The 24,202-nt window shown below is 41.8% G+C and overlaps 1 protein-coding gene across 2 annotated transcripts in view; it reads left to right on the top strand.

Moving 5' to 3' along the window:
- The window catches only part of RAB31 (RAB31, member RAS oncogene family), a 116,389-nt gene that overhangs the window by 58,100 nt on the left and 34,087 nt on the right, over positions 1–24,202 (top strand). Inside the window, exons 4-5 of one of the 2 annotated variants that reach the window (XM_082640739.1) lie at positions 6,750–6,821; positions 7,898–8,004. In XM_082640739.1, coding sequence (XP_082496865.1) covers positions 6,750–6,821; positions 7,898–8,004 — 179 coding nt within the window. The remainder of the gene's footprint in view (positions 1–6,749; positions 6,822–7,897; positions 8,005–24,202) is intronic. The other variant, XM_082640740.1, reaches the window with a different exon arrangement.

The raw sequence follows: 24,202 nt of genomic DNA, 5'->3' as shown, positions 1-24,202 counted from the left end.
AATGAATTCTGGTTTCTTTGAGGCCACCTCTGATCATCCCTTTCAGAAGTGGAATTGAGTCAAAGCATATGAATGTTTCAAGACTTTAAAAAAATTTTTAATTTTATTGGAGTATAGTTGATTTACAATGTTATGTTAGTTTCAAGTGTACAACAAAGTGATTCAGCTGTACATATACATATATTCAATCTTTTTTAGATTCTTTTCTCATGTAGGTTATCACAGAATATTGAGTAGAGTTGCCTGTGCTATACAATAGGTCCTTGCTGGTTATCTATCTTATACATGGTAGTGTGCATGTGTTCATCCCAAGCTCCTGATTTATCCTCCCGCCCCAACATTTCCCCTTTGGTAACCATAAGTTTGTTTTCTCTGTCTGTATGTCTGTTTCTGTTTTGTAAATAAGTTCATTTGTATCATTTTTAAAAATTAGATTCTATATATGAGTGATGTCATATGACATTTGTCTTTGTTTGACTTTCTTCACTTAGTATGATGATCTCTAGGTCCATCCATGTTGCTACACATGGCATTATTTTATTCTTCTTTATGGCTGAGTAATATTCCATTGTATATATATATGTACCACATCTTCTTTATCCACTCCTCTGTCGATGGACATTTAGGTAAGACTTTCTAAATACATTGTCCAGATGCTTTCCAGAAGGGTCATGCCCACTTATCATTTTGCCCGTTGCTGGAAGTGGGAACAGCACTTTGCACCTGTGAAAGCTGAGGGTCTTAGAAGCTCAGAGAGGGCCATTCCCTTGCCCTTACCCTGTAGACATCCAGCAATTACAAACAAACCTTCACACACGTGGACATAAACAGCCTCTTCTTTTTCTTTCTTTTCTTTTTTTTTTGCAGTACACGGGCCTCTCACTGTTGTGGCCTCTCCCCCGTTGCGGAGCACAGGCTCCGGACGCGCAGGCTCAGCGGCCATGGCTCACGGGCCCAGCCGCTCCGCGGCACGTGGGATCCTCCCGGACCGGGGCACAAACCCGTATCCCCTGCATCGGCGCGCGGACTCTCAGCCACTGCGCCACCAGGGAAGCCCAAACAGCCTCTTCTTTTGAGGGACAGATTGACTGTTAACAATGCCTGTGCTTCTTCTAAACAAATGTCACCTGAGAATTATCTGAACACTTTAATTTGGCATTCTGGATATTTTGTTGAATAGTTAGGGAAGAAGGGATTTTGAATTGGCACCTATTGTGCTGATTTTCAAATAACCTTTCAAGGTGAGATTTTAAAAAAAGTTTTATCAACCTCCTGTGATTGAGAACTTTGTTTCTAGAAGAATCTTTTATGAGAGTGTTTCATCAGTCTTAATTCCAACCCCACGGAAATGGAATGATGTCATAATGAGTGCTGAGGCTGATGGTGGCTTTTGTTTTATATTTGTAGGGGAAAAGTATACACATTGTAGGCCGGATGTGATTTATCTTCTTGTCCTCCACAAACATTATCCTTTGGCCAACGCATTACTGGGTTTTGGAACTGAGACACGAACTTTAACTCATTAAAACCCCCAGGTCCCTGGTAATAAAGTTTAAGTGGCTTCATCAACAGAGTTATTTCAAAATGATTCCATTTGGAGGAAGGAAAGAGCAAGTAATGCATTATGTACAAAGCTCTAGTAAATAATTCATGAGACCTGCACAGTAGTGACCGTTTCAGATTCACTTCACGGTGTCACAGCTGAAAACGAATTCTGTCTTAGAAAATCCACGATTTGCTCCTCTTTGTGTATACATTTTGTACTGACTCTCCTGCTTCGAGTGTTTAAGTGGACCATTCTTAGAGGCTATTTTGGAAAAATTGACATTTTATAGAATTGGGCTAAAAGGACACTTTATATGTATTCCTTTCCATTAGCAAAGCAGAAATGTTTTTAAAAATGCATGGCTTTTTTCTCCTTTATGGCAGGAATTCTGATTTTGGTTTCTGCATCTGGAGTGGGTTGCCAAAGGATGGACTAAAAATAGATTTTTGATGCCTGACAAGGACAACAAACTCAGAGCTGGGCAGCCAGTGCCTATGGAAAGGCTCTGTGCTCAGTGACTCCTGGTCAGCGGCCATGGTCCTCCAGCTGGGAACTCCTGGTTCCATCCTGAGCTCCATCCAACCCGTTCCCTTTTCCGAAAGCCACACAGGAGCAGGGCAGTTTCTCATCAAGGTGGAGACTTGCACGAGGGCCGTGGGGCTGGGGTGGATGGCCTGCTTCTTTGCACACTCTGGTGAGACCACACTAGCATCCTGCAGTAAAAGGAATCCTCGGCTTTGGATGTGCTTCCAATTTCCAAATAGGATCATTTCAACTTGGCCAGTGTTGATTCAATGAAAAGTATTGCATGGGAAGTAAAAATGAACCATGGTTTTGTTGTTTGCCAGGAAAGCATCAGGATCCGAACTTTCTCTCCCTGCTCCCCGCCTCCCCCCGACTCCCCAGTAAATATGGCTGCTTTTTATTTTTATTTCTTTTTCTTTTTCTTTCTTTCTTTTTTTTTTTTTTTGCGGTACGCGGGCCTCTCACTGTTGTGGCCTCTCCTGTTGCGGAGCACAGGCTCCGGACGCGCAGGCTCAGCGGCCATGGCTCACGGGCCCAGCCGCTCCACGGCATGTGGGATCTTCCCGGACCTGGGCACGAACCCGTGTCCCCTGCCTCGGCAGGTGGACTCTCAACCACTGCACCACGAGGGAAGCCCCTCTTTTTCTTTTTTTAAAATATTATTTTTATTTTATATTGGAGTGTAGTTGATTTACAATGTTGTGTTAGTTTCAGGTGTACGGCAAAGGGATTCAGTTGTACATACACATATATATCCATTCTTTTTCAGATTCTTTTCCCACATAGTTTGTTACAGAACATGGAGTAGAGTTCCCTGTGCTCTACAGTAGGTCCTTGTTGACTGTCTGTTCTATATATAATAGTGTATATACGTTAATTCCAAACTCCTAATTTATCCCTTCCCCCCACCTTTCCCCTTTGGTAACCATAGGTTTGTTTTCTATGTCTGTGAGTCTATTTCTGTTTTGTAAGTAAGTTCATTTGTATCATTCTTTTAGATTACACATATAAGTGATATCATATGATATTTGTCTTTGTCCGATTTACATTCACTCAGTATGATAATCTCTGGATCCCTCCGTGTTGCTGAAAATTATTTCATTATTTTTTATGGCTGAAATATGGCTGCTTTTATAAAATTTAAAAGTCATTTAAAAATCATCATAAAAATTTATACAGTACAGACTCTTATGAGGAAAAGGTACACGTGATGAGAAATCCCACTGTTAACATTTTGAGAAACATTATGTTATGCCTATACACACGGACACACCCAGACACATTTTACCCAAAATTATATTATGCTGCATCTGCTGCCCTGAGACTGTTGTTTTCATTTAACGGTATGTCAAGGATATCTTTTCCTGTAAATAAAAATCCTCACCATCCTTTTAATGGTTGTGGCATTTCCATGATATACATACACTGTTAATGAATTCTCTGTGATGAACCTTTGGGTTGTTTTGAATATTTTTCTCCCATTTACCACATAAGGATGAGGATCTTTGTGTGACGATCACAAAAGTGGAACTTTGGGGTCAAACGATACGCACATTTCAACTTTTTGTTATATGTTACCAACAGTAGCTTTGAAAGAAGATCTCTTTTTCTTTAAATAAAAATTGTATATGTTTAAGGTGTGCAACACGATGATTTGATGTATGTATACGCAGTGAAATTATTACTGCAGTCAAGCTAATTAGCATATTTTCTCTTCACATAGTCACCCTTTTTAAGTGGTGAGAACATGTGAAATCTATTCTCTTGGCAAATTTCCAGGTTCAAGTATTATCAACCACTGTCATCACGCTGTATATTCCATCTCTAGACTTACCCACATAGCTGCAATCTCATCCCCTTTGATCAGTGTCTTCCCATCCACCCCTACCCAGCGCCCTCAGTTCCTGCTCACCACCACTCTGTTCTTTGCTTGTATGTACTTGACTTTTTAAAAAAATTGATGTATCATTGTCATACCACATCATGTTAGTTTCAGGTTTACAGCATAGTGATTCGGTGTTTGTACGTATTGTGACATGATCACCACAGTCAGTCTAGTTCACATCCTAGGTAACATTCGTCACTGCGCAGTCACAGTTTTTTTTTCTCGTGAGGAGCACTTTTAAGATCTATTCTCGGGCCTCCCTGGTGGCGCAGTGGTTGAGAGTCCGCCTGCCGATGCAGGGGATACGGGTTCGTGCCCCGGTCTGGGAGGATCCCATATGCCGCGGAGCGGCTGGGCCCGTGAGCCATGGCCGCTGGGCCTGCGCATCCGGAGCCTGTGCTCCGCAACGGGAGAGGCCACAACAGTGAGAGGCCCGCATACCGCAAAAAAAAAAAAAAAAAAAAAAAAAAAGATCTATTCTCTTAGGAGCTTTCAAATATACAAGACAGTATTATCAACTATAGTCACTATGCCATTGATTCCCTCCCCTGACTTACTTATTTTATACTTGGAAGTTGGTACCTTTTTTAAATATAAATTTATTTATTTTATTTATTTATTTTTGGCTGCGTTGGGTCTTCGTTGCTGTGTGGGGCTTTCTCTAGTTGCGGAGAGCGGGGGCTACTCTTCGTTGCGGTGTGCGGGCTTCTCATTGCGGTGGCTTCTCTTGTTGCAGAGCACGGGCTCTAGGTACGCAGGCTTCAGTAGTTGTGGCTCGTGGGCTCTAGAATGTAGGCTCAGTAGTTGTGGCGCACGGGCCTAGTTGCTCCGCGGCACGTGGGATCTTCCCACACCAGGGCTCTAACCCGTGTCCTCTGCATTGGCGGGGAAGCCCAGAAGTTGGTACCTTTTGACCACCTTCACCTATTATGCCCACCCCTACCCACGGCCTCTGGCGACCTCCAGTCTGCTCTCTGTATCTGTGAATTCAGTTTTTGGATCCACATGTAAGTGAGATCATATGGTATTTATCTTTCTCAGACTGACTTACTTCACTTAGCATGATGCCCTCAAGTTCCCTCTGTGGTATTGCAAATGGCAAGATTTCATTCTTTTTTATGGCTGAATAATATTCCCGTGTGTGTGTGTGTGGTGTGTTTATATATGTGTGTGGTGTGTGTGTGTGTATCATATCTTATTGATGATCCATTTATCAGTTGATGGACACTGGTAGTTTTTCCATGTCTTGGCTTTTGTAAATAATGCTGTTGTGTACATGAGGGCGAATATATCTTTTCAAGTTAGCATTTTTGTTTTCTTCGGATAAATATCCAGAAAAGGAATTGCTGGACCATTTAGTAGTTCTATTTTTAATCTTTTGAGCAACCTCCATACTGTTTTCCATAGTGGCTACACCAATTTACATTCTGGACAACAATGTACGAGGGTACCCTTTTCTCCACATCCCCGCCAACACTTGTATTTCTTGTCTTTTTAATAATACCTGTTCTAGGGCCTCCCTGGTGGCGCAGTGGTTGAGAGTCCGCCTGCCGATGCAGGGGATACGGGTTCGTGCCCCGGTCTGGGAGGATCCCATATGCCGCGGAGCGGCTGGGCGCGTGAGCCATGGCCGCTGGGCCTGCGCATCCAGAGCCTGTGCTCCGCAACGGGGGAGGCCACAGCAGTGAGAGGCCCGCATACCGCAAAAACAAAAAAACAAAAAAAACAAAACAAAAAAAAATAATAATACCTGTTCTAAAAGGCGCGAGGTGATATCTCATGTGGTTTTGATTTGCAGTTCCCTGATAGTGGTGTTGAGCATCTTTCCATAAACAGGTCTTAAAATACATTCCTGTGTAGTGTATGAGTACCTCCTGCCCCAAACCCACACCAACCCTGGATATGATCAATCTTTTTAATACTTAATAAATTAATGAATACCCTATCATTGCTTTTATTTTCATTTCTTTTATTATCATTGAACATATTTAAAAATATTTATTGGCAATTTATTACTTTTCCTCTGATTTATCTATCTATATATATCCTTTGTTCATTTTTCTATTGAGCTGAGTTATCTTTTTCTTATTGTCTTTCAAAACACCTCTGTGATATGTTCTTCAGATATATTCAAATATATTTAAAGATATATTCTTCAAAATATACATAAAATCTGTATGTATCCCCAGGATAAATATCTGTCCTGCTTGGGGATGAATGATTCTCATGACCAGCAACACTTGCCCTGTTCACATTTGGAACGAAGCTCATCTCTCTCACCATTTGTTGTGAATCTGTGGGACGGCAGCCTTCCAGACCCGAGAGTGGGGGCCGAGATGCCCTTGCTGCAGTGTTCTTCCTTAGCAGCCAGGCCCGGGTGGCGTGATTTGTGCCAGTCTTGTCTTTTCCTTCCCTTGGCAAACATCTTATCGCTGTGTCATCCTAATGAGATTGCCCTGGGTCCACCATATTAGATAAGTGACGAGCGGTAGAGAAAAGAAAATTCATAGGATAGCAACATTGAAAATAACGTTTATTTTTGGCTTTTCCCAAGAATGAATTTCATGGTTTATAAACTTCAAGGGAATGTGCCTTTTTGTGTGTGTGCTCTTTTATTTATTTATATTTTAAATAAAAATTGTAGTTGAGGAGGAAAATTTATCATCTGATCTGAATTCTGGGGAAATTCTAGGGATCCTATAGGGATGATGTAGGGTGATAATTTTATGTTTAACTTGGGATTGCATAAAGTATGTTCACTTTGGCCTAAAACTATCCGTTGTTCCTAAACAGTTTCATTCACTGGCTCCCATGTACTATCGTGGATCTGCAGCAGCTGTCATAGTGTATGATATTACCAAACAGGTAAGAGGTCCCCTTTAGAATTTAGGTGCCGTTTATGGTGATCCTCCTAGAAAGACCAAGGCAGAGACATCACTGAGTCTCACCAGCAGCCTGGGGTGAGATTCCACAGTATGCTGGTTGGGGTGAGTGAACACCAAATTTTGAGTTTCTCTCATCTCTATGTAGCTAAGCCTTTCAAATCTACCTGCTAAATTAAATAAACAACAATGATCATTCATTTTTAAAATTGACTGTTTGTAAGGGCAAGGTTATACCTGCTAATACTGGTCTCCAGAATGTCAGATTTTTAGGAAAAGGAAAATTACTTTTAAATGTTGCATGTTTGATGGTTATAGATACTTATTTCCTATTAGTGTTTCAATCATACAACTTGAAACGCCAAGGGTGATGTTTATATATGTATAGTGTGTCTGCGTGCATATGGGATGAATGTATTTTTAGTTATCATTTTGAGGACCCAGGATACCCATCAGTGAATAACAGCAGTGGTCTGCTGGCATTTCCCCCACTCCTGGAGCTCAGCGTTCAGGACCTGCTTAACTGAACTTAGTTAGCTGCTTTAACTAATTCGATGCTGGGACCATCCATGAGTTCCTGACCACTGCTTCCTAAGTGGAGTGGCTACCTTGGCTGTTTCCTGGAGGTGATTGTGAGGGAAGAGCAGTTAGGAAAATAGGACTCTAAAGCGTGCATTTATGCGCATGTGTGTGTGTGTGTGTGTGTGTGTGTGTGTGTATTTTTTCTTTTCTGATTAAGCATGAACATTGGTTCAGTCCCATAGCTTTGTCTTACTCAAGTTGAGGTAAGGCTAACATTAATGTTATCTATAAAAGAAAATTACTAATACGATTATCTTAACTTCAAGTTTCCATTTTAGAAGGGGAACTTTTTACAGGCTCTGTAAGTATAACTTAGCTAATATTAAATTTTGTGCCAAGGTTGGGGTAGTATGTTAACCTTCGTGTGCCCCCTGAAGATATTTTTCTTCATTAAATTATATTGGGTTTATATTTCTACATGGTTCAGATATTACACTGATGGGTCCTTCCCAAGATTGATTTACACTTTTGGTTTAGGATTCATTTCATACCTTGAAGAAATGGGTGAAAGAACTGAAAGAACATGGTCCAGAAAACATTGTGATGGCTATCGCTGGAAACAAGTGCGACCTCTCAGATATTAGGTAAGATGCATTTAAAAAATGTCTATGCAGTTCAAGTCCTCCATCCTGAATGTCTGTGCGTAAAAGGCTGTCACAACTGTGTGGTTAAGTGTGTTCTCAGTGTCATAATTTAATTGATGTCATTCACTTGTGGTGATCAAGGTGGTATTTATTCAACCAGAATAGAATTGAGGGAAAAATAATAGGGAGATGCACATTTGAGGGAGCACCCACTCATGAATATTTAAATCAAATCTCCTGTACAGAGTACAGTTACACCCCTGACTCTAGATGTCTTTGGGCTAAATGGTTTTAATATTTTTTAAAAATTAATTAATTAATTTATTTACTTGGCCATGCCGCACGGCTTGCAAGATCTTCGTTCCCCAACCAGGGATCGAACCCGTGCCCCCTGCAGTAGAAGCTCGGAGTCCTAACCTCTGGACTGCCAGGGAATTCCCTTATTATTGTTTATTGTTACCTTCTCTGTTGTTTTTGTCATTATTACTACTGTTACCATTTTAGTAACATTTTCATATGGTGAGGAGGGTTAGAATTCTTCACATTTTCCACAGCATCCCTGTTTGTTTTAGTTCTAGACTTTAACTTAAGGCTGTAGCCAGGTCTATATGATCTCACTGTTTTGTTCTAAGATCTGAATTTGGTGCATTGTATGTGAACATTCTGGCTTCTCCCAGAGACACTGGATGTTGAACTTCCTCTGCCAGGACAGAGGTTTGTAGGGACCCAGTCTGTGTAGACTAGAGCTGTGATGATAGCTTTATCTAGCCTGATAAGCTAACTATTTTTACTAAATAAAACTGAAAGAGAAGGAGGCAGCTGTCTGCAAGCTAGGAAGGGTGCTCTCGCTAGAGGCCAATCAGCCGGCATCTTGATCTTGGACTTCCCAGCCTTCAGAACTGACATGGACAACAGGCTTTTGTTTAAAAACTAAGAGGATAAAAATAGAATTTTAGACTAAACCAACCTTAGCCACTGGGGACAGACACCAAAAACAACGGGAACTACGAACCTGCAGCCTGCAAAAAGGAGACCCCAAACACAGTAACATAAGCAAAATGAGAAGACAGAAAAACACACAGCAGGAGAAGGAGCAAGATAAAAACCCACCAGACCTAACAAATGAAGAGGTAATAGGCAGTCTACCTGAAAAAGAATTCAGAATAATGATGATAAAGATGATCCAAGATTCTATTTCCAAGATCCAAAATCTTGGAAACAGAATAGACAAAATGCAAGAAACAGTTAACAAGGACCTAGAAGAACTAAAGATGAATCAAGCATCGATTAAAAACACAATAGGGCTTCCCTGGTGGCGCAGTGGTTGAGAGTCCGCCTGCCGATGCAGGGGACACGGGTTCGTTCCCCGGTCCGGGAAGATCCCACATGCCATGGAGCGGCTGGGCCCGTGACCCATGGCCGCTGAGCCAGCGCGTCCGGAGCCTGTGCTCCGCAACGGGAGAGGCCACAACAGTGAGAGGCCCGTGTACCGCAAAAAAAAAAAAAAAAAAAAAAAAAAAAAAAAAAAAAAAAAAAACACAATAAATGAAATAAAAAATACTCTAGATGGGATCAATAGCAGAATAACTGAGGCAGAAGAACGGATAAGTGAGGTGGAAGATAAAATAGTGGAAATAACTGCTGCAGAGCAAAATAAAGAAAAAAGAATGAAAAGAACAGAGGACAGTCTCAGAGACCTCTGGGACAACATTAAACGCACGAACATTCGAATTATAGGGGTTCCAGAAGAAGAAGAGAAAAAGAAAGGGACTGAGAAAATATTTGAAGAGATTATAGTTGAAAACTTCCCTAATATGGGAAAGGAAATAGTTAATCAAGTCCAGGAGGCACAGAGAGTCCCATACAGAATAAATCCAAGGAGAAATACGCCAAGACACATATTAATCAAACTGTCAAAAATTAAACACAAAGAAATCATATTAAAAGCAGCAAGGCAAAAACAACAAATAACACACAAGGGAATCCCCATCAGGATAACAGCTGATCTCTCAGCAGAAACTCTACAAGCCAGAAGGGAGTGGCAGGACATAATTAAAGTGATGAAGGAGAAAAACCTGCAACCAAGATTACTCTACCCAGCAAGGATCTCATTCAGATTTGATGGAGAAATTAAAACATTTACAGACAAGCAAAAGCTAAGAGAATTCAGCACCACCAAACCAGCTTTACAACAAATGCTAAAGGAACTTCTCTAGGCAAGAAACACAACAGAAGGAAAAGACCTACAATAACGAACCCAAAACAATTAAGAAAATGGGAATAGGAACATACATATCGATAATTACCTTAAATGTAAATGGACTAAATGCTCCCACCAAAAGACACAGATTGGCTGAATGGATACAAAAACAAGACCCATATATATGCTGTCTACAAGAGACCCACTTCAGACCTAGAGACACATACAGACTGAAAGTAAGGGGATGGAAAACGATATTCCATGCAAATGGAAACCAAAAGAAAGCTGGAGTAGCAATTCTCATATCAGACAAAATAGACTTTAAAATAAAGACTACTAGAAGAGACAAAGAAGGACACTACATAATGATCAAGGGATCGATCCAAGAAGAAGATATAACAATTGTAAATATTTATGCACCCAACATAGGAGCACCTCAATACATAAGGCAAATACTAACAGCCATAAAAGGAGAAATCGACAGTAACACAATCATAGTAGGGGACTTTAACACGCCACTTTCACCAATGGACAGATCATCCAAAATGAAAATAAATAAGGAAACACAAGCTTTAAATGATACCTTAAACAAGATGGACTTAATTGATATTTATAGGACATTCCATCCAAAAACAACAGAATACACATTTTTCCAAGTGCTCATGGAACACTCTCCAGGATAGATCATATCTTGGGTCACAAATCAAGCCTTGGTAAATTTAAGAAAATTGAAATTGTATCAAGTATCTTTTCCGACCACAATGCTATGAGACTAGATATCAATTACAGGAAAAGATCTGTAAAAAATACAAACACATGGAGGCTAAACAATACACTACTTAATAACGAAGTGATCACTGAAGAAATCAAAGAGGAAATTAAAAAATACCTAGAAACAAATGACAATGGAGACACGACGACCCAAAACCTATGGGATGCAGCAAAAGCAGTTCTAAGAGGGAAGTTTATAGCAATACAATCCCACCTTAAGAAACAGGAAACATCTCGAATAAACAACCTAACCTTGCACCTAAAGCAATTAGAGAAAGAAGAACAAAAACATCCCAAAGTTAGCAGAAGGAAAGAAATCATAAAAATCAGATCAGAAATAAATGAAAAAGAAATGAAGGAAATGATAGCAAAGATCAATAAAACTAAAAGCTGGTTCTTTGAGAAGATAAACAAAATTAATAAACCATTAGCTAGACTCATCAAGAAAAAAAGGGAGAAGACTCAAATCAATAGAATTAGAAATGAAAAAGGAGAAGTAACAACTGACACTGCAGAAATACAAACGATCATGAGAGATTACTACAAGCAACTCTATGCCAATAAAATGGACAACCTGGAAGAAATGGACAAATTCTTAGAAATGCACAACCTGCCAAGACTGAATCAGGAAGAAATAGAAAATATGAACAGACCAATCACAAGCACTGAAATTGAAACTGTGATAAAAAATCTTCCAACAAACAAAAGCCCAGGACCAGATGGCTTCACAGGCGAATTCTATCAAGCATTTAGAGAAGAGCTAACACCTATCCTTCTCAAACTCTTCCAAAATATAGCAGAGGGAGGAACACTCCCAAACTCATTCTACGAGGCCACCATTACCTTGATACCAAAACCAGACAAGGATGTCACAAAGAAGGAAAACTACAGGCCAATATCACTGATGAACATAGATGCAAAAATCCTCAACAAAATACTAGCAAACAGAATCCAACAGCACATTAAAAGGATCATACACCAAAAAAAAAAAAAATAGAATTTTAACAATTAACCGCCATTAAAGGAGCAATTATAGACTCTGACTTGACAACTTAAAGGAGTTTAAGTTTTGCATTGCATAATTTCGATTTTTGAAAACTTTTCATATACTGTCTGCAACTTTGCATAAATATTATACTTTATATCTAAGAAGCAATATATTTTGATCAAGAAAAAAAAAACTGAAAGAAAAAAGAAAACAATGAATTTGTGTTGTCTCCATCCCCTGGTTAATTTAATTATCAGCAATTCGCGTAGTTGATTTTCGTAAAGACAATGATACAAGCTTCAGGTTTTGCTAATCCAAACATGATTAAACCAAAGTGTAATGAACAACAGGAATAGATCTTGCAAAAGCCCTTAAGATGGCCTTTGCCAAATTGCTCTGTTTCTTTGGGATTTCAGAAGCTTTATATCACATTGCATCAGGTTGGTTTATAGTAACAGCCATAACCACCACTTACTTGTTTGTTTTTCTGGGGGCTGGACAAATCTTTAAACTCCCCAGACTTAGTTCAGATCTCTGCCTTCTGCACTGTAATCCTGAAACAGCCTGCTTGTCTAGAATTCCCAGATGAATGGTTTAACTTTTGTCATGGGAAGGAGGTGGGGTGGGTGGGTGGAGGCAGCCTCTGCTGAGAGAAAGCCTTTGCTCTCATCTGACACCATTGAATTGTGATAAAGGTGCGACTTTCAGTGAACTAAGCCTTGTGTGTTGTGGGAGAACTAATGGATGACAATTTAAGCAGAAAACAATTTAAACGTGAATGGAATTAGTTAGGACTCTTGACTATAGGGAATTGAAACTCAACTGAAATTAATTTCAGGAAAAAGGGGAATTTATTGGAAGGTACTGGGATCCACATGGTAAAAAAAACAAGGGTGCCTTTAGCTCTGGTATTTGATATCTTCCAGCTTTGGTTTCTAGAAAGATCCTGGCCTGGCGCTCTCTTTGTTTCTACACTGCCATAAAAGGATTGCCCCATGAGAAAGCATTTGCGGCCAAGGGAGGGGATGTGGGTGGGACAGATGCTTTCTCCCACCATAATCACAAGAATGGGAGGGTGGATGGTTTTGAAGAGGGGCAGTTCCTGGAAAAGTCCAGCCTGATGTCTGTGACATGTTGGTTTGGCCGCTGGCACCAAAGTCACACCGTTTCTCAGGGTGGAATTCACTGTTTTGCATTCTCCTCAGCAGACATTCTGCTTTGTCTGCTTATCTATACTCCATCCCCAAAGGGAGATGATCCAGTACTACTTCCAGCTTCCAGTGTGACATCATGGGGTCACTGTCCCATGAGCCCACGCCCCCTGGTTTGGCCTCAGTGGGTCTGAATGTGGCTTCTCCAGCTCCCGTAGTTGTGGTTTAAAGGGTGGAATGTGGATCTCTTGTTAGACACAAAACTCTCTTAGATTTTTCTCTTAAATTCTCCTTGTTATTGAATCAAGGACATAACTCCCTTTGCGATTCTTCTTCAAACCTCTGATTAACTCAACAAGAAAACCCAGTTTGATGCTAGTAAATTTAAAATTTTTAAGCATTTATTATATTTTATTGAGATAATTGACAAACCATAAGACCCATCTGTTTTAAGTATGCAGTTCAATGAATTTTGTGTATGTATAGAGTCGTCTAGTCAGCCTCACATCTCATTTCAGAACATCTCCACTCTACAAACAAGCATCATGCTCATTTACAGCCACTTCCAATTTCCACCTCCTTCCCGCCCCTAGCAACCACTAATCTACCTTTCTGTCTTTATTAATTTGCCTTTTGTGGACATTTTGTATAAACGAAATCATACAAATGTGGTCTTCTGTGCCTGGCTTCTTTCACTCAGCATACTTCCAAGGTCCATCCATGTTGAAGTTTGTATCAGTTACTTCATTCATTTTCATGGCTGATTGTTATTCCATTGTGTGGATATACCACATTTTATTTTTTCATTCACCAGTTGAAATTCAAGTTGTTTCCACCTTTTGGCTATTATGAAAAGTGCTGCTGTGAATAATCGTGTACAAATTTTATACGGACATATGTTTTCATTTCTCCTGGGTGTATACGTAGGAGTAAAATTTTGGGGTCATTTGGTAACTCAGTATTTAATACTTTGAGGAACTGCCAAACTTTAAAAAAGAGGGAAAAGAATAACTTCAACCCTAGCCTCACACCTTATATAAAAATTACTCTAAAATGAATCATAGACTTTAATGTAAAATGTAAAACTCTTAGAAACTTTTAGAAAAAATCTAAGAGAAAATCTTGAGAATCTGGGGTTAGGCAAAGAGTTCTTAGACTTGATAGCAAAAGCCCAGTGTATAAAAGGAAAAATTGATCAATTGGACCTCTTCAAAATTAAAAACATTTGCTCTGTGAAAGCCCACGTGAAGAGGATGAAAGACAACATACAGACTGGGAGCAAATATTTGCAAACCAAGCATCTGACAAAGGAGTAGCATGTAGGCTACATAAAGAACTCTGAAGACTTAATGTTTAACAAAGTCTGATTTTAAAATGGGCAAAAGAGACGAGCAGACATTTCACCCAAGAGGATATCAAGATGTTGAGCAAAGCCCTGAAAAGATGTTGAATGTCATAATCAGACCATCAGAATGGCTAAAATAAGAAAGAGGAATAACAACTAGTGCGGGTGAGGGTGGGGAAGAACTGGATCCTTCGCACATTGCTGATGTGAGTGTAAAACTCTGGAAAACACTTTGGCGATTTCTTTAAAAACTAAATGTAAAATTATCACATGCCCCAGCAATCACACTCTTGGGCATTTATCCCAGAGAAATGAAAACTTACGTTCACAGAAGACCTGCACATGAAAGTTAATGGAAACTTTTTTTAAAAAATTAATTATTTATTTATTTACTTTTGATTGCACTGGGCCTTAGTTGAGGCACGTGTGCTCCTTAGTTGCGGCATGCGAACTCTTAGTTGTGGCATGCATGTGGGATCTAGTTCCCTGACTAGGGATCAAACCCATGTCCCCTGCATTGGAAGGCAGATTTATAACCACTGCGCCACCAGGGAAGTCCCCACGGAAACCTTATTTGTGATGGAATCAGCCCAGATGTCCTTCAGTGGGCACACCAGGGTGCGTCACACCGTGGAATACTACTCAGCAGTGAAAAGGAACAAAACGGGTACAAGCAACCTGGACGAACCTCCAGGGAAATATGCTGAGTGAACAAAGCCAGTACCGAGGGTTTCATGTTGTATGATTCCACTTATATAACTTTGGGGAATGAAACCATTTTAGAATTAGAGGGATATTAGTGGTTATGGTCAGGGTGAGGTGGGCGGTGGAGGGGGAAGGACAGCATGGACATAAAAGGGCAGCACGAGGCATCCTTGTGATGCTGGAAACGTCCACCTCTCTGTGGGGAGGACACGAACCTACATGAGTGATAATACACACACACAAGCACCAGTAAAACCAGGGGAATCTGAACAAGATGGAGTGTATTGATGTCAGTATCCTGGGTGTGATGTTACCGTTTTGCAGAACGGTGCCATTTGGGGAAACAGGACAAAGCGTACAAGGAGTCTCTCAGTATTATTTCTTGTAACTGCATGTGAATCCACAGCTACCCCAGTACAAATTTCAGTTAACAAAGTTGGATTTAGATAAAAATAGTAAGTAAATATTAGGCAGTGGTGTGTGTGTGTGGACATGTATATGTGCACATATACATGCATATTATGTATATTATATATGATTAACTAAAGTTTTGTAAACGCACTGAGCCAAAGGATGAATTTAACCACTCCCCCGCCACACCCACTGTACAGAAGAAAAATGGGAACTATATTAAAAACTCCCATTTAGGAAAGCGGGGAAGGGGAAGCCTGGTGGATTGGTCCTTGCCCAGAGGATAAACTTTCTCCCACTAGACAGAAATAGTCTGGTAAACGATAGGCCTGCGAGCCTAATGACACCTGCTGTTGACTCCTTTCCATGGCAGTGGAATTGCGTTCTTGGCCAACCAATCCAGCTGCTCCAGATTCCGCCTGCCGGTACGATTTTTCTGGGGAGTTATCCAAGTCTCTACACCCCAGACCTTATTTAGAGCTTGACCTTCTTTTACTCTAATCTAAAATACTTTGCTCTTCTGTAATTGCCACAAGACTATAGTTTCTTTTTCACTGGGGGTAGGAGAAGGAGAGTATGTAGATTTGGTGTGTGTGTGCACGTGCGTGCATGCGTGTGTGTGTGTGTGTGTGGGTGTGTAGCGGGAGCTGGGCTCACCTAACAGACTTTGGTTGTGTAAGCTTGTAAATCCTTGAGCAGAGCTAGGCCTGGCGTATTTTGAAAGTGCCTGGACTTGAAATGGGATTAACTCCCTGAACTTGACTCAGCCCGCTGGAGGCTTGTGTGCAGAAGTGCTTCGCAGGGGAGATGCCGATCATGGGGTCAGTGGGTTTCACATCCACCAATATTCCAGAAGAGGGTAGAAGGGTCTGACCACATCCCAGCATGAAAGGCCCTCACGGGCATCTGGTCAGAGGACCTCAGGACTTCCAGTTTGGATTTTTTTTTTAAGGCTCCTGATCTTTGTGAGAGGTTTTCCTGAATATCTTGAAGAATTCTAGACAGAATCTCCTCGGGCTCAGATTATTGTAGAGTTGGAGTGATGTGTGGTCTCTCTGAACCCAGGCGAGGAAGCAAACCGGAGTTGGTGATACTGTGCGTGAGAAGACTGTCCCCAGCTTGTGCACAGCAGGTGCTCCGGGGACATCCCTTCCCTGCTTTCCTGCCCCCTCCCTCCCCAGTGAGGACGGGCCTTGGGGAGAAGTGTGTGTGACTCCTGATGGGGCCTAGGGGATGGGGCACCTCCCTTCTCCTTACCATCTGCTGATGCTGGGAGGGGACGTTGCAAATTGGGGACATTTTAGGAACATACATAGTTGAAAGAAAATCAGAGAGCCTGCGCTGAACTGACTGTGCAGGGCCTGAGGTGGCCGGCTGGAGGAGCGCAGCCAGCTTGGAGCCCGGACAGTGACCATTTGCTGACGTGTGTTGAGCAGGGCGGGTCCCAGGCTTCTGAACTAGTAACACGAAGCCTCCGGCTAATTCCAGGTGGCTCTGATGAGGGCACATTTGGCCTGGGGTCTGGAGAGAAAAGAAACCTTCTCAGAAAGTCTGGAGAGCCTGCCAGAGACTGCACAGCCTTGTCCTGGGCCTGGTGGGAAATTTTGGGCAAACCAGTCTTGAAAAAAAAGAAATAGATCACCTCGCTTTAGAAGTTTTAAAAGCTCCATGAACATAAGAATTGCTTAGCACACTTGTTAAAATTCAGATTCCAGGATTCAGTTCCGTAGATTCTGATTCAATAGGGCAGGAGCAGGCTGGGGACAAATGCATTTTGTAAAGCAGTTCTTTTACGAGTGGTCCAAGGGCCATACTTGCAAAAGCATTGCCTTAGGTGATAGGAGTTGATGCGAGGGAAGAGGGACGGGGCCCTGGAACCTGGCTGGGCTTCTGACTGCAGGCCACACCTGCCTGGGCCTCCCTACTGCCCTTTGGAGCTCACGGAGGCTGGAAACAGTGGTCCAGCATCATTCAGGATATGGAAGAAGCACCACTGACCCACCATCTTGTCCCCTTCAGAAGCAGCTCCAGTTCTCTGCCCCATTTTTTGCACCTCATGGTGATAGTCATCAGGAAAAAAGATGCGATTGTGGGTTGGTTTGCCTCCATCTGATTCATATCAGATGCCGCTGGACCAGCATCTTGCACCCAGCCCCCTCCTGGATGCTGGGACTCCCCCAGATCCAGCCTGTACTTTGTTGCCTTGGCTTGGGCCAGGAATTAGGATCACCTTGCTTCGGTGCTTTCATGTGATGCACTGCAGGTATTTCAGGAACCATCTGCTTTAATCAATGATGGGGGGAAGGATCCTCCAGGTGTTGAGGTTAGAGGAAGAAGAGGATTCCCTATCCCACCCCTGACACTTCAGCCAGAATCCCCCCTTCACTTTTCCCCATCAGCCTTTCAAGCAGCCTTGATCCGTAGCCATCATAATAAGTAATTTATTGGAGAAATTATGCCCACCCCACCCCTACCTCATAGCAGGCTCCAGTTCTGTTTCCTTGATTTTCTTTTCCCGATTTTGGACTCTTGACTCTGTACACAAACCCCCCTGTGACCTCTCCAGATTAGGAACTCTTCCTGCCTTTCTTGATCACTTAGACATTGGCCTTCCTCTAATGGGTTCAAGCTCAGGGGTCTCCTGACATCCTTAGGGCTGTGAACGAATCAGAAAGGGTGAAGGAGTGATGGTGTAGAAGTGCTGATAGGAGAGAGCCTTTGAGGTCTGATTTATTTTATCTTGCTCATAGTAGCAGGTGGAAGTTACCCACCAAAAGTAGTGGTGGAGTCTGGGGCTTGGAGAGGTGGTGAGTGATGACCTGGGGATGCCCAAGGTTCCTCCCTTCCCCCCCACTAAATACAACCCAGGAGATGATCAGGGATGGAATCCTGAGGAATGGAATCAGGGTCTCTGAGATCTTATAACAACACTTCTGGTGTCTGCAAGAGAAACATTGTGAGAGATTGGTTGGGCTGCTGCCGATGAGTCAAGACTTTTCTCCCGGAGTAGAGGTCGTCTTCCAAGAACAGAGCAGCTGGGGTAGAAGTGAAACTAGGCTGGGGGACGAGGAAGGCTATTTATTCTACCAGTTTTCAGTTATTCGGTTAGCAAATAACTTTTGATAGTTCTGTGTGGAGCAAAGTACTATGGGAAGTACAAGAAAAGAGAAGAAATTATTGTCTTAGAGCTATTTATTTCTATTTGGGGAGCCAAGAGGGATATACAGGGGGAGGAAAATATCTAATGAGTAATACAAGGCTATGTTTAATAAAGTTCCAAAGTTAAGGTGCAGGAAGGACAAAGGCATTCAGGAAAGGGAAAGTCCGTAGTTGCAGACAGTGATTTGGAAACGCTCCTGGATAAAATGTGTCACAAGCTGGGCTGTTTAGGATGAGTCGGGTAGGAGGAAATTCCAGGAAGGGAAGATCATGGACAAAGGCATGGGCGTGGGAGGGCCTTTGATAGGTGTCATGGCAGGATGGGGGCGGACATCAAGAGTATCTACCTGATCATCTGCCCTTGGGAATGGGGAGAAGATGGGTGGGTGGTGAGTGGCTTAAAAGTATGCAGAGCGTCTGGGCTCAATGCTCAGGGCCAGGATGACAAACCCCCGAGGTCCTGCCTCCTACTTCTGTCTCTCATCCCCGGGCTCCATCGCCCATCAGTCATGGCTCTGTCTTCTCCTGAGCCTCTGTGGTCTCAGGCTTCTTCTTAACACAGAGCTGCATGTGGTCACCACCAGCTAAAGCGATGGAACCTATCTGCCAACACCATGGTAGGCATGGGGGCCTCTCTGGATTCTTGAGCAAGTAAGGCTTCTTGCAATTTCCTGTGTCATCTAGAGCGGGAAACCAGGGTGAGAGCTGGACATTGCAGGCTCAGTGCTCCATGTGCAGCTTCCTGAAACACATGCCAACCCCGTCAGAAATCATCAGGCACCAGTGGTTTCAAGTTTTGGGGAGAAAGTTGAGGTCTTCAGTAGATGGAAAATATATTTGGAAATAAATATTTTTTTACTAAGAATATATGAATTGCTTTCACTTCTTACGTGTGACTCCAAAACTCATTCCAGTCTTGACAGTGGGCCAAAAATGGGTATAAGAGTTTGTTTAAAACTATACAAACCAAATAACAGAACTTGAGATGTTAGATGATAAAAATCCAATTTATTCCAAATACTAAAAAGCAAAAAAGCCAACGAACATCAAAAGCCACTACTGTGCAAGGTGTGGAAATATCATGGCAAGTATTAAAACACACCCAGGGACTTTCCTGGCAGTCCAGTGGTTAGGACTCAGAGCTTTCACTGCCGTGGCCCTAGGTTCAATTCCTGGTCAGGGAACTAAGATCCCACAAGCCACGCGACACAACATAAACAAACAAACAAACAAGTAAATGAATGAATAACACATCCAGCATTTTCCTTACATGAGATGAGGAAGCAGAGTAGAGTCTGCGCTGTTAAAATGTGCGTTTTGTGCCCTGAGATGCACCTTCCCATGTTTCTACCTTCTTCTGATGCTGTGTAGCATCTACTGCTATTATCCAAGTGGGAGGGAAGGAACTGAAGACTGACCTCCCCAGAGAGGGATCTGGAATTGCTCTGTTTCAGTTATAAAGTATTCTTAATGAAGAATCTATAAAACATTTACATATGTCTTAAAGAATAATACGAATTTTAAAGAATAAAATGAACAGCTCTGTACCTACTCAATCACATCCTCTTCTCCCCATCCAGAAGTAACCGCTGCTCTGACTTTTGTGATAACCATCACGTTTTTTCTTTGTACTTTGCCACCCATGTTTGCATATCTAAACAATAGATTTAGGTTTGCCTGTTTCTGAACTTTGTGTAAATGGAATAACCCTGAGCGTATTATATGATGGTTTGTCTCTTACCTCAACATGCCTGGGAGATTTCATCACAACGAACGTTAGCTGTACCTTGTCCGTTTCCACGGCTGTACACGTTTTTTTTTTTTTTAAAGGCAGTCTTAATACACTTTATTTACTTTTTAATTTTTATTTACAAATTTATTTATTTATTTTTGGCTGCGTTGGGTCTTCATTGCTGCGCGCGGGCTTTCTCTAGTTGCAGCGAGTGGGGGCTACTCTTCGTTGCAGTGCACGGGTTTCTCATTGTGGTAGCTTCTCTTGTTGCAGAGCACGGGCTCTAGGCACACGGGCTCAGTAACTGTGGCTCTCGGGCTGTAGAGCATAGGCTCAGTAGTTGTGGCACACAGGCTTTGTTGGTCCACGGCATGTGGGATCTTCCCAGACCAGGGCTCAAACCTGTGTCCCCTGAACTGGCAGGTGGATTCCTAACTACTGCGCCACCAGGGAAGTCCTGTGCACGGTTGTATTTGGTGAGTGCAACACAGCTTATCTATCCATCCTACGGGTGATGGGTATTTGCGTTATTTCTGCCTTGTTATTATGAACATTGCTTCTTGAACATTCTTGCATATCTCATAGCGCCACGTGTTAGCATTCCTTTAGGTTCAGGTGTGTAAGAGTCTAATTGCTGAGTCACAGGGTGAGCGCAAGCTCAGTTTTACTAGGTGATGCCAATGTTTTCCAAAGAGGACACCGGTAGTGCAGGAGGCTTCCTGCTACTCAAGACCCTTAGTGCTGTAAGACGCCAGGACATGGAGAGAGATCTGATAAGAATTTCAGTTTGCATTCCCCCAGTTACCAGGGAAGTTGGCATGTTTTTATTTATTGGCCATTCAAGTTTCGTCTTGTGTGAAGAGCCTGTTCAAGACTTTGCCACTTTTTCTCTTGGGATATTTACCTTCATCTTGTTTATTCTATCTATCTATCTATCTATCTATCTATCTATCTATCTAATTTGATGGTATGTGTTGAAATATCTTCTTCAAATTTATGTCTTGTATTTTCACTCTTTATATATATTTTTTAAACTTTTATTTATTTATTTATTAATTTTTGGCTACATTGGGTCTTCGTTGCTGTGCACAGGTTTTCTCTTTTGCGGCGAGTGGGGGCTACTCTTCGTTGTGGTGCGTGGGCTTATCATTGCTGTGGCCTCTCTTGTTGTGGAGCATGGGCTCTAGGCGCGCCGGCTTCAGTAGTTGTGGCACGTGGGCTCAGTAGTTGTGGCTCGTGGGCTCTAGAGCACAGGCTCAGTAGCCGTGGCGCACGAGCTTAGTTGCTCCGCAGCATGTGGGATCTTCCTGGACCAGGGCTGGAACCCATGTCCACTGCATTGGCAGGCAGATTCTTAACCACTGTGCCACCAGGGAAGCCCTCTGTTTATATTTTTACAGCATCAGAAGCCTGTAATTTGTACCTAAGAGAATTTATCAATTTTTTCCTTTATGTTTTTTTTGGGGGAATGGTCGAGGGAGGGCAAATCATTTAAGAAATCTTTCTGCACCCCTGAGATCATGAAGATATTCCACTGTGTTGATTATCTTTTAAAAACTTTACAGTTTTGTTTTCCTGTCTGTCTTTAAGTCACTTGGTACTGATTTTATGTGTGCTGCCTAGTTTCTCCTATGTGGATATCCAGTCTTCTCAGCACACTTGGTTGTAAAGTCCATTCTCTCCCCACTGAAATTCCACCTCAGTCGTGTATCACGTGTCCTGGGTGCACAGGTCTGTTTCTAGGGCTCTCTATTCTGTTTCACAAGCCGACTTACCTATCCTCATACCTATACTACACTGACTTAATTATCACAGCTTTATCATGAGTCTTGATAAATGGTCTTGGACTTCTGATATGGTCTTGAATCTCCATAACTGATATTTGTTGGCCCCAGGGAAGGTTTCCTGAGAGTGTTGGGTGTGGGTGTGGATGTGTGAGTTGTGGTCTGGTGGAGATTAGGAGAGTGTTGGGGTGCAAATCTCATGTGTGTGTTGGGGAGTGTTTATTTTTATGGCCGCTTTAAAAAATATTTAAATAAACTTTAGTTTAGAATAGTTTTATATTTACAGAAAAGTTGCAAAGATAGTATGGAGTTCCCATATACCCCATATCGAGTTTTCCCTGTTGTTAGCATCTTACATTAATTACTGTGGTACATTTGTCACAGCTAAGGAACCTACATTATACTTTATTATACTTTATATAATACTTTATTATTAACTGAAGTCCATACTTTACTCAGATTTCATTACTTTTCCCCTAATATCCCTTTTTTATTATAGGATCCCACCCAGAATATCATATTACATCTAGTTGCCATGTCTCTTTAGGATCCTTTGGGCTGGGACAATTTCTCAGACTTCCTTTGTTTTTGATGACCTTGACAGTTTTTAGTACTAGTCAGATATTTTGGAGACTATCTCTCAATTGGGGTTTGCCTGATGTGTTTCTCATGATTAGACTGAGGGTTTGTGTTTTGGGGAGGAAGACCACAAGGGTGAAGTGCTCTTTTCATTACTTTATTATTAATTAAGCATAGCAGCGGTTCATGTTATCAACACAATTTGTCATCCCTGATGATATTGACCTTGATCACCTGGCTGAGGTGGTGACTGTAAAGTTACCCTCCCCCGCTTTGCTTACCATGCTCTTTGGAAGGCAGTCCCTGTTCCCAGCCCTCACTCAAGGGGTAAGGCTTGTCCTCCACCTCCTTGAGGGAGGAGTCCCTACATAAATTATTTGTAATTCTTCTGCTGATGAAATTTGTCTCACCCCCAATTTATTTATTCAGTCATTTACTTATATCAGTGTGGACTTATGGATATTTATTTTATACTTTAAGTTATAATGCAGTATTGTATCATTTAATTTGTTACCCAAATTGCTCCCACTTTGGCCGCTGGGAGCTCTTTCTTTTGGCACCTGTGTCCCTTTAACATGTGCACATCATTTTGGGTTTTGAGTACTTCCTTACTTTCTGACACAATAAGATGTTCCAGGCCCATCTTGGATGGTTTAGGCTACAACCCTAGACTCAGCCATTTCTCCAAGCAGCCCTCATTCCTTTTACTGGAGAAGGGTATTTAGAAACCAAGATCTGGGCTGGGTGTGCTCATTGCTACTGGGGTGTCATTGAGTCTAGGCCCTCTGGGTGAACAGAGCTGGGAAGTATACATATGTATGCTAACAGGAGTATACATACACACGTACCTATAACTATTTCTGTAAGTATCCATTTGTATCTATATTAAGATAAACATAAGTTCATATTGATAACTCTGACTTTAATCCAGAACCATAGGGATCATTGTAACCTTCTTTACAGGGCAGGGGAGGGATGTTTTAAAAAATTCTCAACTGATGTATGATTAAACAGAGGGATAAGCTTTGGTTGCTGGAGATTTTCTTAGAAGATACAACAATCTTTCCCCTTTCACTTTACATATTGCCCAGACCTTTAAGAGTTCAAAATGTGACTTCTGTGAAGAAATACAGCTATGTCAGTGGTTACTTTCAAATGGCACGATATTTACTTATCTTTATATACTGTTCACTTAGGCAGTGGATTGAAAACAAGTTTAACCATCATCACCATTATCATCATTGTCAACCTGAATTGAATGCTTACTATGTGCCAGATACTATTATAAGTAGTTTAACTGAATCTTCACAGCCCAGTGAGAGTTACAATCATTCTCCCATCTTATCAATAAGGAAACAGAGGCATGGAGACTG

This window comes from Mesoplodon mirus (assembly GCF_964341445.2).
Source record: "Mesoplodon mirus genome assembly, chromosome: 13".
In the NCBI taxonomy this organism is placed as follows: Eukaryota; Metazoa; Chordata; class Mammalia; order Artiodactyla; family Ziphiidae; genus Mesoplodon; species Mesoplodon mirus.
The sequence above is the reverse complement of the archived record's forward strand: the minus strand, read 5'-3'. Positions and strand labels throughout refer to the sequence as shown.